Source organism: Fukomys damarensis, unplaced genomic scaffold (genome assembly GCF_012274545.1).
Source record: "Fukomys damarensis isolate Sample0158 unplaced genomic scaffold, DMR_v1.0_HiC HiC_scaffold_9, whole genome shotgun sequence".
NCBI lineage: Eukaryota > Metazoa > Chordata > Mammalia > Rodentia > Bathyergidae > Fukomys > Fukomys damarensis.
Window position 1 is genome coordinate 31606885 of NW_022900921.1, and position 16435 is coordinate 31623319.

Below are 16435 nucleotides of genomic sequence, written 5' to 3' on the forward strand. Positions count from 1 at the left end.
TTTTTTGAAACAGTCTCACTATGTAGTTGAGACTGACCTGGAACTCACTGTGTGGCCTAGGCTGATCTCAAACTCACAGCAATCCTCCTGCCTCAGCCTCCTGAGTGCTGGGATTATGGCCTGCGCCTCCACGCCTGGCTATTTGTCCCTTCTTATATTCGTTGTGTATCAAGTTTTTGCTATTATGAATAAAACTTTTTGTGCATATTCTTATACATGTCCTTTGAGGAAAGTAAGCCCTTCATTTCTTAAGAGTGGACTTGCTGAATCACACATTCATAGTGGTTATAGCAATTTACATTCCTAACAGCATTGTGCTCTAAATGGTCACAAAATTCAGTGAATGTTAAACTAAGAAAATTTATGACAATAAAAGAAATATTGCGTGCATCCTCCCCCAATCCCATTACTCTTGTAAAGCAGTGTGGGACATTCTCTTTTGTTACTGTCTTTAGTTGTTCAGTGTCCTTAATCAGTTCAGAGCATTTACCTTTCGTGGTCATTTTGACTTGGGAAAGAGCCAGAAGACCATGTGCCAGATTCGGTGAATAAGGTGAATGAGGATACACTGTAATTTTTTATTTGACAGAAATTGCCATAAATGTTTTGAATTGATTCAGGATGTGGGCAGCCATGATAGTGCAACCAGAGACATACAAGAGGACTTTCAGAAGACTTCCAGAGCTGATTTAGAAAGTGCCAAGAATTATGTGGTGTGTTTGAAGGGAGAGGGAGTATTGTATTTTGAGGGTAATCAATGGCAATGTGTCTTTTACTGTAAATGTAATAAATGTTTAAAATATTTTTATCACACTATGACAGTTTCAGTTGCACACTGCCCTAGCCTGCACATCAAATTATCACATTAAAATTTTTATAATGGTATTTCATTGTGGCTGTAATTCACATTTTTCTAGTTATGAGGAAATTGAGCACCTTATAATGTTCTTTCTGGGCTTTAGGGTAGCTCTTTCATTAAGTACCCATTTATACATTTTCCATGTTTTTTAAGTTTCAGGGTGTTGTCTTATTGATACATATGTGTTTAGTTTATTCTGGATCTGAATGTCCTGCAAGTGACTTATACCCTTTTGACTCTTAATAGTGTCTTTGATAAAGAAAAAGTTTTATGGTCCTTGATAGGTGAACTTTTAAAATATGACAGTTAATTTAAATAAATCTCTTGAGACTGATTCATTAGTTAAATTGTGTGAGAAACTAAAGATTAAATAAGGTTCAAAATGTATAATTGATAATAGGAAGAAAAGGTCTAAAGGATTAGGGGAAGTGGGAGGGGTAGGGGAAAGAAAAGAAGGGAAGGATAAAAATATGAAAAAAGGAAAAATGGGAATAAAGTCTTTGTGAACGGGGGGGGTGGAAGGGAAGGCAGGGGAATGGGGAAAAAATAAGAACCAAGATATATCATCATGTAAACGTACAAGTTCTCATTGATAAATGTAACTATTGTATACCTAAAATGTACCAATAAAAAGTATTACAGTTAAAAAAAAAAGGACTTGTATACATGTGCATGGCTTTTTTGGTTTTAGTTTTGGTGCTGAGGCTTGAACACAGGACCTTGTGCATGCTTAGCACAAGCTTTACAAGTTCAGATACACCTACCCCAAACCCAGTCAAAATGAAACCTGGGTGTGACAGTCTATTCGTCTAATACATTACCCTGGGAAGCTAAAAGAAAAAGAATTGCAAGTTTTAGCTCAACCTGGACAGTTTAGTTAGGTCTTGTCTCAAAATTTTAAAATAGGCTCATCTGGGGATGTAGCTCAGTGGAAAGGCCCCAGGTTGCATCCCTAGTATGCAAAACAGGTGAACAAACAAACAAAAAAAATCAGTTTTTAAGCCATCTCAAACAATAGATTAGATCTTACTTTGAAAGAAAAGGGAGAAAAACTCATAGAGCATCTCCTTGATCTTTTGTTTTAATGGGAATGTTGAGACAGCGTTTATGAATCATGAAATAAATCTTCATGGTTGATAGTTTAATTATATTTTATGGATATAGATGTCAAGATTGAGGGAAGTTGGCAACCATAAAACCTTAACGGTATCCTTGAGCCTTCTGAATTTTGTTTTGGGAAAGATGTATTGCTTTGGTATGTTTGAATGTTAGCATTGTAACAGAAGTGTTTGTATACCTGTGATACCACTTGTGGGTATAGAGAAACAAGGGACAGAAGAACTGTAAAAAATATGTATATCACTTATGTTCTGTAAGTCTGTCATTGCTAGAAATAGTGTATATAATGTCTCCCTTTTTCTGAATTTCTGTCTTTGAAATAAACACATTTTTAGTGAACTGGATGTCTCTTAGCTAAAATTGAAAGTGTCATCCAAATGTGTTATTTCCAAGTCTTTACTAAACCGTAGCTTTCAAGTGAGCATATTCACATACTTAAAAATTAAGAACAAGAAGGATAGCATACTTGAGTATTTGGAAATGATCAAATTATTTGGGGGTAACAGTAGCTGAAATTGGGAATCGCAAACTAGACATGCCTGATAGATGTATAGGTGTGACCTGAGGAAGGTAGAAAGACTTGTATGTATGATGATTGAGCAGAGAAAGAGGGAGGGAACAAAAAGATTGGGTAAAAGTAGCTTTTCTATACCTGTATTTTAAAAGAGATTCCAGCCTGTATATGTATTTAAAAGTATTATGTTGCATAGTTAGAAAGTTTTGAAACGAGTGAGGGAGAGGATGGTCTCGATCATCGGTGATCCTCAGTTTCTAGCTTCCAGAATTTTGGAGGAGGGGTGGAGAAAGACAATACAAATATTAATAGAAGGAGAATATTAAAGCTAGGATAAACTAGTGGTTTTTTTATTTTAAATAGAAGTCCATTGTGTTAATTAAGCATGGTCTCCTCTGGTTGAAGGAAAAAGATGGGGGTTAGATATGTAACATTACTTCTGAGATTTCTGTTCTTCTAATCCACCTCATTCTACTCCCCAGTCCTTGAAGCACAGCCAAGAATAGGCAATTTTAGATCCATTAATCCAGTTCTCTTTGTCTGTTCCCTCTTTCTCTTGGCAGTCACCATGTGCATCTTTCTACCTTCCTCATTAAGGGAACATCTATACTTCTTTCTGTTCTTTTTGCTTTTGAATTAATGCTCCCTACTTCCTTTTGCAGAAATGTTTGGGTGATTATAGCAGTACTTTTGGAATCTGTTCGTTTAAATGATTTTTCATCACAATTCAGTTTTCATTTTTGGAAAATAACTGTGCAGGACAATTTTTAGTCATATCTTGCTCTATACCCTTAGATTTGTGGACTGAAACAAATCTGTATCTGGTCCCCAATATGTTCTTCTCCCATATTGAGAGCCAGTGATGTATTCTGACATCTGCTTTCCTTTAATAAGTATTGGGGAAATGGGCTCAGATATGTAAATCGGTTTTTGTTTAGTCAGTGTAATAAGGCAGAGCTAGAATTAGGCTGTGCATCTGGCTCCCTTCTTAGTGTTTTCATACCTTTCATTGCCTGGATATTTAAAATAAACAGATTTTAATGAACCAGGGTCAACTCATTAAAATTAAAAATTCCATCCACATTTATTTCTAGGTCTTTGAAGAAACTGGTTTTGATATCAAAGACTATATTTGTAAGGATGATTACATTGAACTGAGAATCAATGACCAACTTGCTCGTTTGTACATCATTCCAGGAATTCCAAAAGACACAAAATTTAACCCCAAAACCAGAAGAGAAATTCGGGTAGGTAACAAATGAGAGTATCTGCAGGCTGGACAATATCCAAATCGAATTAAAATTGAATGGGAAATTCTTTTTTAAAACTCCTCAGTAATACTTGACTAAATAATTTATTTTTTCTGTTTCAGAACATTGAGTGGTTCTCCATTGAGAAATTACCCTGTCACAGAAATGACATGACCCCCAAATCCAAACTTGGTTTGGCACCAAATAAATTTTTTATGGCCATTCCCTTTATCAGGTATATTCATATTTTTTGAAATGTAAAACCTTCATGTTCTGTACTTTAGATTTTAAAAGTGAATTTTCAATGTTTGCATAGGCCATTAAGGGACTGGCTTTCTCGAAGATTTGGGGATTCTTCAGACAGTGACAATGGATTTTCCTCAGCTGGCAGCACACCAGCCAAACCCACTGTGGAAAAATTGAGGTAAAGAAATATAATTTATATTTGTGTATTTTTATTTTTGATATGCTTATATTTATATATATTTATGTATAAATATCTTTCTTATAGTTTTTGGGGGGTACTGGGGATCAAGCTCGGGATCTTGAGCTTTCGAGGCAGGTGGTGGAGCCCCTGAGCTAAATACCCAGCTATGATAGTTTTTAGTACAGTAGCATTTTGCTTCTGAAGTGGGCAGAGGTGTAAGATTTCTTTTTAAGTGGGTTTTTTTTTTTTCTTTATTCTTTTGGTACCGGGGATTGAACTCAGGTCCTTGTGCTTGCAAGGCAGGTGGTGGAACCACTAAGCTACATCCCTGGCCCCAAGATTTCTTTTTATAGATAGTATTTTGTTACTGGTCTCACAGATAATAGAATACTGTTATAAAGGGATTTTGATTGACCAGAAAAAGGTTAATTGGAGTTGGAAAGGAGCTTCAGGCATACTTTATTTTATTTTTTTATTTGTATATGTTTGTAGTACATGTTTACCTTCCTTGGGAGGAGTTGGTATAGGTTCATAACATATCCTAATTGCTATTGTCATCCCCTTTCCCTCCTCTCCCTGCCCACTCCTCCTGTCTCTTGATCCCCTTTCTATTTGAGAAACATGTATCTCCTTACTTCCTATTTGTTTTATTTTGCTCTTTATTTGTATTTTGGATTTCTCTTAGAAATCCATGTGATTGATAATTAAGCTTCTGTGGGTCCTTTATTTCACTAACATGGTTTTGAGGTGCATTCATTTTCCTACATATGACTTAAGTTTGCCTTTCTATATGGCAGAGTAGTACTCCATGATGTGTAAAGACTGTATTTTCTGCATTCATTCATCTGTTGATGGACGTGTAGGCTACTTCCAGGTCATAGTGCTTCTATATGCATATATCACTGTAATATGATGTCTCTAACTCTTGGGAAAATATCTAGAAAGGAAATAGTTGGGTCAAATGGAATTTCTAGTTTTAGTTTTTGGAGAAATCTCCATACTGATTTCCATAGTGGTTGTACTAGTTTACATTCTCACCAACAATGAAGAAGGGCTGCTTTTGCCCTGCAACCTTGCCAGCATTTGTTATTTGATTTTTTGATGATGGCCATGATTTGTGGGGTAAGGTAGAATCCAGTGTTGTTGTAATTTGTGTTTCTCTAAAGCCAGTGATGTTGAGCATTTTTCAACAATTATTGGCCATTTGTACTTCTGTGAGTTGTGTATTCATTTTAGTTGTCCATTTTTTGATTTGGTCTTTGATTGGGGGGTCTGATATTTTTGTGTTCTTTATATATTCTTGATATTAGTCATCTGTCTGAGAAGTACCTGGTTAAAAAAAATTTTTTTCCATTCTTTCAATTTGTCTTTTCACTTTGCTGGTGGTTTCTTTTGCTGTGTAGCTTTTTAATTTAATATGATCCCATTTTTAAAATTCTGGTGGTACTTTTTGTGCAGGCAGGGTTCTTTCTGTTTAGGAAGTCTTTGCCTACAGGTGTGAGTTCAAAAGTTTTACCTCTTATCTTGCAACAGGTGAAATGTTTGTTTTAATAAGCTGTCATTCCTTGTGTTTTTTTACCTCTTTATCAAATAGTGTTCTCAGAAGGTAGTATTCCATTTTAGTTGGGTTTTATCTGAGGTTTTTTTTTTTTTTTGAGATAGGGTCTCACTGTGTAGTTTAGACTGCCCTGGACCTCACTGTGTATCGCAGGCTGGTCTTGAACTCACAGTGATATTCCTGCCTCAGCCTCCCAAGTGCTGGGATTATGGGGGTGCACCACCACGCCCAGTTTAGAATGAGAGTTTTAATTAAATGCTGTAGAATAATTTCTGCCTTTGAAAATTGATGATTATAATTACCAAAAATCTGTTCTCCTAGAAAAAAGTGAAACAGTATAGACAAAGTAAGGTAGACAGAAATGCTGCCAAAAAGTTAGGAAACAGTGACAGTTTTTGAAAGAAAATTACATAAATGTTCGTCTTTGGGAAAATCTAGCCACTATAATGTACAGTACAATTCCTCTACCTTTTAGTCCCTCTTAGTGTTCTTGGTTCATGGGTAAGGAGATAGTAAGACAACTTCTAACTAAATTTCAGGTTTTATATAGATATCATATTTATTTTTAACCTGTGTCATATTTCTACTAATCTCTGTGGTGATATGTTGGAGGAAATGTCTCGATTTTGCCTATGGATAAAATAGACCAAAATATTATGTAGGTCTTACATGGGGAGCGGGCAGAAGATAATTAACTATAATGTTGTTCTTGGGAACAGTAGCTGTGGGCTGTACTTGTGCTATACATGTACGTGGTACTATGTAATAATGAGATTTCTTATGTGAGCAACTATTACTATGTGGGTGTTATATTGTTTTGCATAAGAATTGAAGACTGTCTCTTTTAATCTGACCACCTATTGTTTTGTACCCTTAATTTTTGCTTTAGAAAGTAGCTTAATTTCTTAGATGTTCTTATAACATGGATAGAGGGCCTTTAACTGACCTGTTCAGGATGAAATTTCATGCTTGAAACATTCTAGTAAGAATATGAATTGTATGTTGTATTAAGAAAGGTCTTGAAAGAAAGGTTTTTTTGTTGTTTTTGTTTTTGTTTTTTTGATACTGGGGATCCAACTCTGGCCCTTGCTCTTGTGAGGCAGGCGGAGGAACCACTGAGCCAAATCCCTGGCCCTGTGTTTCAAGTAAATTTAGAAAGAATTATTTTCCTCAAATATTAAATAATATATAATTACCCAGGGAAGAGATGGTATGGATGATTTTGAAATTTCTAGGATAAAAATAATACTTATTAATTCATTCAAGAGGTAGTTGGACTAGGATTGTAGCTCACTAGTAGAGTGTTTGCCTAGCATATACAAGGCCCTGGATTTAATCCTCAGTGCTATGAGGAAGAAACTGTGTGTTGAGTACTTGTCTTTTGCAAGTGCTGGGGATAAGATGGGGGCAAAACAGATAAGAATCTCTGCCCCCACGGAACTTCCATTGAAGTATCAAGAGAGACAATATAAGATAGTAAAATATGTAGTTTGTAACTTAGGCTATTAGAATGTTTAAAGAATTCTAATTGAAATTTTTCTCATCTGATTTTTATTCTTAAAAATTTGGTATAGTCGAACCAAATTCCGCCACAGCCAGCAGTTATTTCCTGAAGGTTCCCCAGGAGACCAGTGGGTAAAGCACAGGCAGCCAATGCAGCAAAAGCCATATAATAACCATTCTGAAATGTCTGACTTATTAAAAGCAAAGGTAAGTGATGTACTTTAAAAATTTTCAGAAATTTAGATCATTTGTCTTGGTTTTTGGGTCAGGGTCTTGGTATGTAGTTCAGGCTGGCCTCAAACTCCTGGCTGTCTTCCTGTCTCAGCCTCCCAAGTGCCAGGATTACAGGCATATATATATACCAGCTTGGCTAGATTACTTGCCTTTTAAGTCATTTTCAGTTGGAGAATTGCCTATTAATGGTGAATTATACAATTTAATTGTAAGTCTTGTAGTGTATTGATGACTCTAATTTATCCATTCTGGTCTTAATGGAAATTTTGATTGTTCCCAGTTTGTTTCCTGTGTTCTTGCATATATACTTGAAACAATTTTCTCAAATAATTTATATCTTCAGCAAAAGATTTGAGACTTATAGACAAATAAAGTGGCACATACATCTAATCACATTGCTCTGGGAGGCTGAAGCAGGGGATCATAAGGTCAAGCCCAGCCTGGGACAGTGTTTGAAAATAAAAAACAAAAAAGGGTTGGGTTTTTAGCTAGTATGAAGGACCTAGCTTCAATCCCAGTCCTGCTCACCCTGTCCCAAAATATTGTTTCATTCTTGCTTGTATTTGGTATTATCTATCCTTTTTTATTTTAGTTATCCACTGTATTGCCACTCTTTCACTTTTTAAAAAAATACAGAGTTTAAGGTGCGTGTGGCGACACACTTCTAATCCCAGCACACTGCTCAGGAGGTGAAAGTAGGAGGATCACAAGTTCAAGACAAGACCCTGTCTCATACGACACACACCCTTGAGTTTGTCAAAGTCAAAAATTTATACGCTTCAGAGGACATTATCAGGAGTGAAAAGACAACCCACAAAATGGGAGAAAATAGTTTGTGTGCAAAACCACATATCTGATAAAGGTTTAAAATCCAGAATATATGAAGAATTCCTTCACCTCAACAATATAAACCCATCCCCATTGAAAAATGGGCAAATGACATGAACAGATAGTTCTCAAGAGAAAATATCCAAATGACCAATTAAGTACAAAAAAGATGTTCAGCATCATTTACTATTGGGGAAATGCAAATCTAAACTTCAGATTCTCATATATTAGGATGGATAGTAGTAGTGATAATGAATAAAACTTAACAAAATGGAAAGTAGAAAGCCTTGGTGGGAGTGGAGGATTGGAACCCTTGTGGGTTTGCTGGAAGGGTTGTAAAATGTACAGCAGCTGTGGAGAACAATTTGTGGTATCTCAAAAAAGTCAACAGTTATATGACTCGGCAGTTCTCCCTCATGGGTAACATCCGGAGGAACTGAAAGCAGGAACTTAAACAGTCTGATATACTAGGTTGTCAGCAGGATTATTCATATTAGCCAAGAGGTGGAAACAGCCTACTTGCCTGTCAGCAGATGAGTAGATGAAATGATTTGTATACATGCAATAAACTGATTTTAGCCTTTATAGAATGAAGGTCTGAGACATGCTGAGACATGTTCTGAGACAGTGCAGGTGAAACCTAAGGAGACAGAAGTGACATAAGGGCAGATAGTATATGGTTTCACTTGTGTGAGGTAGCGGGTATAGGCAAACTGATAGAGACACAGAGATTATCAGGGCTGGAGGGAGGGGGTTTACTGTTTATTGGGTACAGGCTGTTTCTAAAGATGAAAAGTTTGGGAAAGATAAGTAGTGATACTGGACATTGTGTCTAATGCAATTCAATTACACTAAAATGACTGGAGTGACAAATCCTGAGTGTTATACATCGCCACAAAAAAAAAAAAAATACTGGGAAGAGCAGAAGGGTGCTGAATTAAAAAGCATGGTAATATGAATTTTTGAAAGCAATTATTGCTCCATCATCACTTATTTTAGTGCTAGTATTTTCTACAGGTAAATAGAATAATGTTTTTGTATATTTAAAAATTAATGTTTATATTTTAGACAATCTTTTTTAATATGTTTAATTTTTAAACATATTAATTGATTGATTTTTGTTCTTGGAATTGAACCCAGGACCTTCACATTGAGCTGCATCCACAGCCTTTTTCTGTTTTTTAAATTTTGAGTCAGGGACTCACTAAATTGCCCAGGTTGGGCTTGAACTTGGGATCCTCCTGCCTCAACCTTCCATAGTACCGGCATCTCAGGTGTACACCACCATACCCAGCTAGAATTGGTCCCTTAAATAGATGTCTTTTCAAGAATTTAAACTACAAGTTTTGTTTAAAAAGTGTTTTGCGAGCCAAAATAAAAGACTTTTCTCTTGTAAGTTAAAAAAATGTTTAAGTTAAATTTAGATTTTTTTTTTAACTCATATTAAACCAGTATAATAGCAAGGTTTTAAACCATGCTGCGTGTTTAGGTTTTATGTCAGAATAATGGCCCCAAATTTTAAAACACTTCATTTTTGATGCAAGATTATTTGATAATGCTTATATGTTTATTAGTAATTTGAAGTAGATTTTAGAAATAATAATTGATCACAGCTGTTACCTTCTTTTTTGCCCTAAGAACTGTGGCTGTTGTGCCTTAACATTCCTTCTCAGAGAGCTCCCCTTTGATCATCATGTAGTGTTTTCAAAAATTGTTTTTCCATACCCCCACTTTTTTTCTTTTTTTTTTTTTTTTTTTTTTTTGAGGGGGTACAGGGTCTCACTATATAGTTGATACGGACGTGGAACTCACTATGTAGCCCAGGCTGGTCTCGAACTCACAGCGATCCTCCTGCCTCAGCCTCCCGAGTGCTGGGATTACAGGCGTGCGCCACCACGCTCGGCCATACCCCCACTTTTAAAATTTTAATTTTATGTTTATAATGTTTGTGATTGAACCCAGGGCCTTGTGCATTCTAAGCACAAGATATCATTGAGATACTCCTGTGCCCCCATTTAGCATTATAAATAAAATCTGTATGCAGATATGGGAGAATAAGGCAGGAAATGTGAAAAGATTCCTGGGAAACATTGTATGTGTTATTTTATACCGTTAGAGGAATCTTGCTTTGTGAAGCACTGTCTTCTGTAAGGAGATACACTGGACCCTTGACTTACGAATGCAGGTGGTCCCAGAGAGTTGGTTGTAACTCAAGTTGGTCGTAAATCAATACAGCTGAGATCTGGATGTTTACCTGAGTACACACTATAGGTAACAAGAGGCAGATGAATCTTCTGTTAACCTAATTAGCCCAGGTTGTTAGTATGTCGAGCTGGTCATAACTTGAGGATCCACTGTATATCGATGTGGTGATTTATGAAAATTTTCTTGGCTTTGCTGACTAACCATCTGTAAACATTTTTGAGGTATATTCTTCTGTGGTTTTTACATTATATTATATAGATTTAAATTTTATTTCTTTTTACTGGAAAAACCATCAGAATATGAGGGGAAATGGCAGAAAACAGTATCAAGACTCACCTAATCAAAAGAAAAGAGCTAACGGGACCCACAGTCAGCCAGCGAAGCAGCAGAATTCATTGATGGTAAGAGTTACAGCTCCGGACAAAGCAGGTGGTCCTTCCTTTTCACAAGTGGAGCGAGGTCATTGTTCCAGCACATTAATGTTGTTGGGTTTGTTCTTGTTTTAAGTGATACATTGACAGGATTTTTAATGGAACTAAATTGTATACCATTATATTCATTCACTGAAAATCTCTTGGACCACTCTTAATTACAGGAGGGTAACATTCACTCAGTTTCATATCTCATTTTTCCCTTTTCTACAATTATTTACTTTAGGAGTGAAAACAGATTCCTTCTAGTTTTTTGACATTCCCTTATATTTTCACTATGTTGAGTGTGCTGTACAGTAGCACACCAGAACTTAGCATCAATTGATCAGTCTCCTACTATCCTCTTTGCGTCCTCTCCCCAGCTTCTGATAACCACGATTATAATCTGAACTTTCACTAGATCAACTATTTTGTAGGTATTATTTTAATGAAGTTGAAAGTTTGAGAGAACATTAGTTACATTTTTTATTTAAGTTGATAGAGTTCAGAAAATTAAAAATAAAACAGGCAGTGTCATCGTCATTAGAGTAAGCCTAAACACAATTAGCTATGAATATTTTACAGCATTTTCTTTTATTCTGTGTAGTTTGTGCTCTAAAAATAATAATATCTTAATAGCATCCTCACTCATCTCTTCTATAAATACTAATATTGGTATATTGGAGTTTTTTGATAGTTCATTTCTTTAATAAAGTAGACAGTAGTAACTTCAAACTTTGAGCAAAAAATATTTCATGTGAATTCCATGGGTGATACTTTCTTAGCTTGAGGTATAATGATACCATCCATTAACATATAGTAGTATATATCATTTTATTTCATAGTACTCTGATAAAAGTATTGAAAAGAACAAAGACAAAAATCTTAATAGATGATCAAGTCTTATGAAATTCAACACCTGTTTCTAACAAAAAGCTAGAGAAATTGTTTCTTAATGATAGTATTGTATAAATGTTAATTATCCTCAAATTAATGTGTAAATTTAACTCAGTATCTATCAGTCAAGATCCTTGTCGATTTTGGAGACACTTCACAAAGGACTCTCAGATTTGTCTAGAAAAACGAGTAGATTTTTAAAAGTTAAAAGTATATGAACAGCTTATAAATGAGTAAGTGACTGATAAAAAGTGTTACACTGTATGTGTACTCAGTGTAAATTAAAGTGGGATACACTTTTTTCATCAAATAGGCAAGCATAAAAAGATTCTACAGTATTTTTGGATATATTAGCAAATCATAATTACTAATTGGTATATCTTTTAGTGGGGAGCTAGCTGCACAAAATATCTGGAAAAGTGCTCATCTCATTTTCTTGGAAGAAAAATTCAAAGAATAGTCACTGTCCCCTTACTGTTCATGATATTGAAAATGTGGAAATAATCTAAATATCCAAGAGGATGTTGATAAATGTAGTGTTGTGAATACCATGCTACCATTACATTAGTAAAACTGACCATGTAGGTTTGCATTTATTGAAAAGGTATTTTGTTCAAAACCTATTAATATTTATAAAGGTTGTAGAACTGCTTGGTGTAGCTTGGTGGCAGAGCACTTGCCTAATATGTGGGAGGTGCTGGGTTTGATCCCCAACAATGCAAAATGAAAAAAATATAGAACAATGGTATATATTCTTTAATTCCATTTCAAAGCTGTACAGTTTTATGAAACTATAATCATACATACCTTCATTGGAAAAATTAACACTGCAGTATTGATAGTAATTAGCTGTGGGTTGAGAAAGGTAGGGAATAATTCTTTTTCCTTATTCCTCTATATAGTCAAAACGAAAAAGTTTTAGGCTTCAAAAAAAAACCCCCATGAAACAGTAGAAATGGTGATTTTATTCTTGTTTTAATTTTTTCTTGAGAAATTTGGTACTATAACTTCTGATTTTTTTAATAAGTGAAAATAACTAGAAACTGTCTTGTGTGTGTGTGTGTTTTTAAACAGAAATGTGAAAAGAAACTGCATCCACGAAAACTTCAGGATAACTTTGAAGCAGGCAAGTCAATTTGTATTTTGTGCAAGTCTCTGTCATGTGGGATTTGGCTTGCTTATTGAACAGTGACTTTAGCAGGGTTTGTTAGGAAGCAGGAAGTGTTGCATATGTTTTATAAAGAGTTTATTATGTATGTGGAGATACTGAAATATGAAACTGGTTAAAATGGATTAAACAATCAAGGTGAAATTACTTGCTCTTTGTGCTGTTTTGTAATTGTTGAACCTTGGTGTTATGCATGAATATTGTAGGAATTTTACATGGCTTCAGGCGGAGGTGGCAAACCTGTGGCACACTTTTTTTTAAGACAAAGTTATTAATGTATGAGTTCTTTCTACATTAAAGCCTCGGTATTCACATTTAATTGTAGTGTTGGTACTCTGATTCCAAATGGGGTTGGGGTTGCAGTTGGGGCCCTCGTCTCTAAAAGGTTCTCAATCACTCGCTTAGTAAGAGTGGAAAGAGCTAAGTATTATAAAGGTGAGGAAACCTCATTCTCACATGTGTGTGAGGGGTGCCCTGAATTCAGAATGAAACTTGTTCACGTTTTGTTTTGGAGGTAATGAGATCAACTTTTTAAGGTGATACCAAAGACAGCTTTTGTTACAATGATATTTGCATTTTCTCCATCTTGAATTATGAAAGGTTAGGTATTTTTGATTTGGAAACTAATCGTAATGAATGTGGAAAGCTTTTTTTGGTAATACTGATTTAATGTCAGTTGAAAGTACAGTGTACTCTTTAGGTCCTAGTTTGAATAGTGTGAAATTTTGTGTAATAGCTATGCATTTATCATCTAAATTCAAGGTTGTATAGAAAACACTAAAGAAGAAATGAAAAGCACTGTATAAAAATGTCTAATTTAATTTAAGCAAGATAAAAGCTGTTTTTAAGAGATGCTTTAACCCTACCGTGATAGTTAACCATGCAGAAGAAACTATTGTTAAAATTGAGTTTGATATAATCTCACTTGTTTAGTTTTTGCTTTTGGTGTCACATACTAGAAGTCTTTGCTCAAACCAGTATTAAGGAGATTTTTCCTCCGTGTTTCCTTCTAGGAATGGTATAGTTTCTGGTTTTACATTTAAGTCTTCGATTTTGAATTCCTTTTTGAGCAAGGTATAAAAATAAGGTTCCTGTTTCTTTTTCATGTTGACATCCAGTTTTCTCAGCATCATTTATTGAAGAGTCTGTCCTTTGGCCTCATTAAGAGTTTAGCATAATCTCTTAAAAAGTGTAAAAGGATTCTTATCATGGAAAGCTTCGTTTCAGACTTTGTTTTTGCCTTTCTGCCTTAGCCTGTTGGAGTCCCATTCCAAACATGCTTTCCTGACCACGTCCTTTTTCTTTTAACTAAATAAGGCCCAGATTAATCAGAGTTTTGTTGTTTTGTGATTTTAAAAACTTGGGTTTTTCTTTGGTTTGTTATACTGAAGACTTGGTAAACTTCAACTTTATTTTTCTGTTATTGCCATCTTTACAATTCTTCGTGTAATTGTCGTTTTCAAAATGCTTTCATTTTCACTTCTGCAAGAATCTACTATTATTTTGGCACAAAATGCAAACGTAAGAGGTAAAATTATGCCCATTTTGAAGACAAAGGAATGTCAAGGATCTTACAGGCTGAAGTTAAGAATGTTTAGATGGAGAAATAAGCAATAATACGTCAGAAATTCAGTCACGTACTAGTTTGGGGAAAGGAAAGTCTGTTGGTGGTTCTGCTTAGATTAGATTTAGTTGTGGAAAGATAAATATGCTGTATGCATTTCTTTTTAACAAAAAGTGAAGGGGTAGTATTTGATTCCTTAGTAAATATTTGAGCACATTTATTTTGTTTCTAAGCAGATGCTGTGTATGACTTCACTTGCTCCATTGAAGACCAGTTGCTAGAACATCCTGAGGAACAATCTGTTGCATGTAATGGACATTGCAAGTTCCCCTTTTCATCTAGAGCCTTTTTGAGTTTCAAGTTTGACCACAATGCTATAATGAAAATCTTGGACCTTTGAAGGCAGCAGATGTATTATAGAAGTCTCAAGATCAGAGGCCTGTTGCATTTGAGCGGGTGTCTCCTCAAGCCTTACCTTTCTCAGGTGTTTTAAAGAAATGCAGGGAGGCAATGTTTCTGAAGAATTTTTTTTTTTTTTCCCAGAAGAGAAAGAATGAGTTTGCACTGTAAATGCGGTTATAACCTTTTATCCAGTTTTACCTTTTCAGTGTTTGGAACAAGTTTTAAGTTGATTTTTTTTTAGGGCATTATTTTGTGTGACTGTGGGTCTTATTTTGTATTCTGATCAAGAAAATAGTATTTGAGTCATCAATAAGTAGCCAAGTTAATGGGAAGGTTCATCTACTTACTACAGTGATTACAGTAATAGTTTACTTATATGAAATTTCAGAAGGAAACTTAAAATATCCAATTAGTAAATGAATATAAGAGTGAAAATGCCACATATCAGGATTGCAGCTCATCTCTTTGGGTGGCATTTTGCTTATTTCTCTGCTTCTAATCATTGAGGCTCTCTGGTAATGTGGCTTGGAATTTTGTGGAAAGGATTTATTTAGAGCCAGCATCTGTGATATAATATTCATGTGCAAAATGAACTCTTCTTAGTCCTTCGTAAACACACAGTCTGCAGCCTGAGAGGGATCATGGTGATGTGGAGTTGATGCTGTAATTTTTAATCGTGCTGCACACAGTCAGTAAGCCTTTGTGTGCTGAAGCAGAGAGCATGGAGCCAAGACTCAGCAGCCCCTCCGGGTCATATCGTCGCCATCTCGCCACCAACCCTTTGGTATTGTTCAATGATTTTGTTCTTGTGAAAATTTCTTCCGTATGTCAGTTGTGTAAATATGTATGGAGAACTGACAATATTAGTTTTATATGGCATATCAGTGCTGATATATAGAAAATGATGTTATATTGGTTCCAGTTTGCAGTAGTGATAAGAGTGTGGCATGCTTTACTGGCATCTGAGGCCCCGGATGAGGGAGTCACAAGGGATGGGGTGTGCAGTTTACCCAAGGACAGATAAAGCACTTCACTAGGGAGAATCAGAACATGGAAGTAACGTACCTAACTCAATCCTAGGAATGTATCTTACTCCTTCAGGATTCTTAAATACAAGAAACAATGGCAATAACCATTTTAAGGAGGATTTTAGCTATAATTAAGGACAATCACCAGAGCTTTAAGGGGCGTTACTTTTTGGCTGCGTCTGACCTCATTGAAGATATTTCTTGGGGGAGAGGGGTGGAGTGTTTGTAAGTGTGTGCAACTGTCATGTGAGTTTTAAAAAACGTTTTACAAGTGGTATCCACAAAATATATCTCTGCTTATAAATGTTACTCTAGAAATCGTTATTCTATATAGGTAGCCTACTTAGCCCTGTGGGACTTTTAAAAGAAGGGCTATTGTAAGGAATTCACTTGTTATTACTATTTTATTTTAGCTTTTAAGTGACTTGATTTTAAAGGAGAAATTTTATTTATTGGAAGTGTCACTCTT

General features: G+C 35.4%; 1 protein-coding gene across 1 annotated transcript in view; it reads left to right on the plus strand.

Moving 5' to 3' along the window:
* Positions 1-15994, plus strand: part of Dcp2 (decapping mRNA 2) — a 60198-nt gene extending 44204 nt beyond the window's left edge. The window contains exons 7-13 of the mRNA XM_010614156.1: positions 3587-3739; positions 3865-3977; positions 4059-4166; positions 7302-7437; positions 10794-10898; positions 12879-12930; positions 14773-15994. Coding sequence (XP_010612458.1) covers positions 3587-3739; positions 3865-3977; positions 4059-4166; positions 7302-7437; positions 10794-10898; positions 12879-12930; positions 14773-14936 — 831 coding nt within the window. The 3' untranslated portion in view covers positions 14937-15994. The remainder of the gene's footprint in view (positions 1-3586; positions 3740-3864; positions 3978-4058; positions 4167-7301; positions 7438-10793; positions 10899-12878; positions 12931-14772) is intronic.
* The last annotated feature ends 441 nt before the right edge of the window (positions 15995-16435 follow it).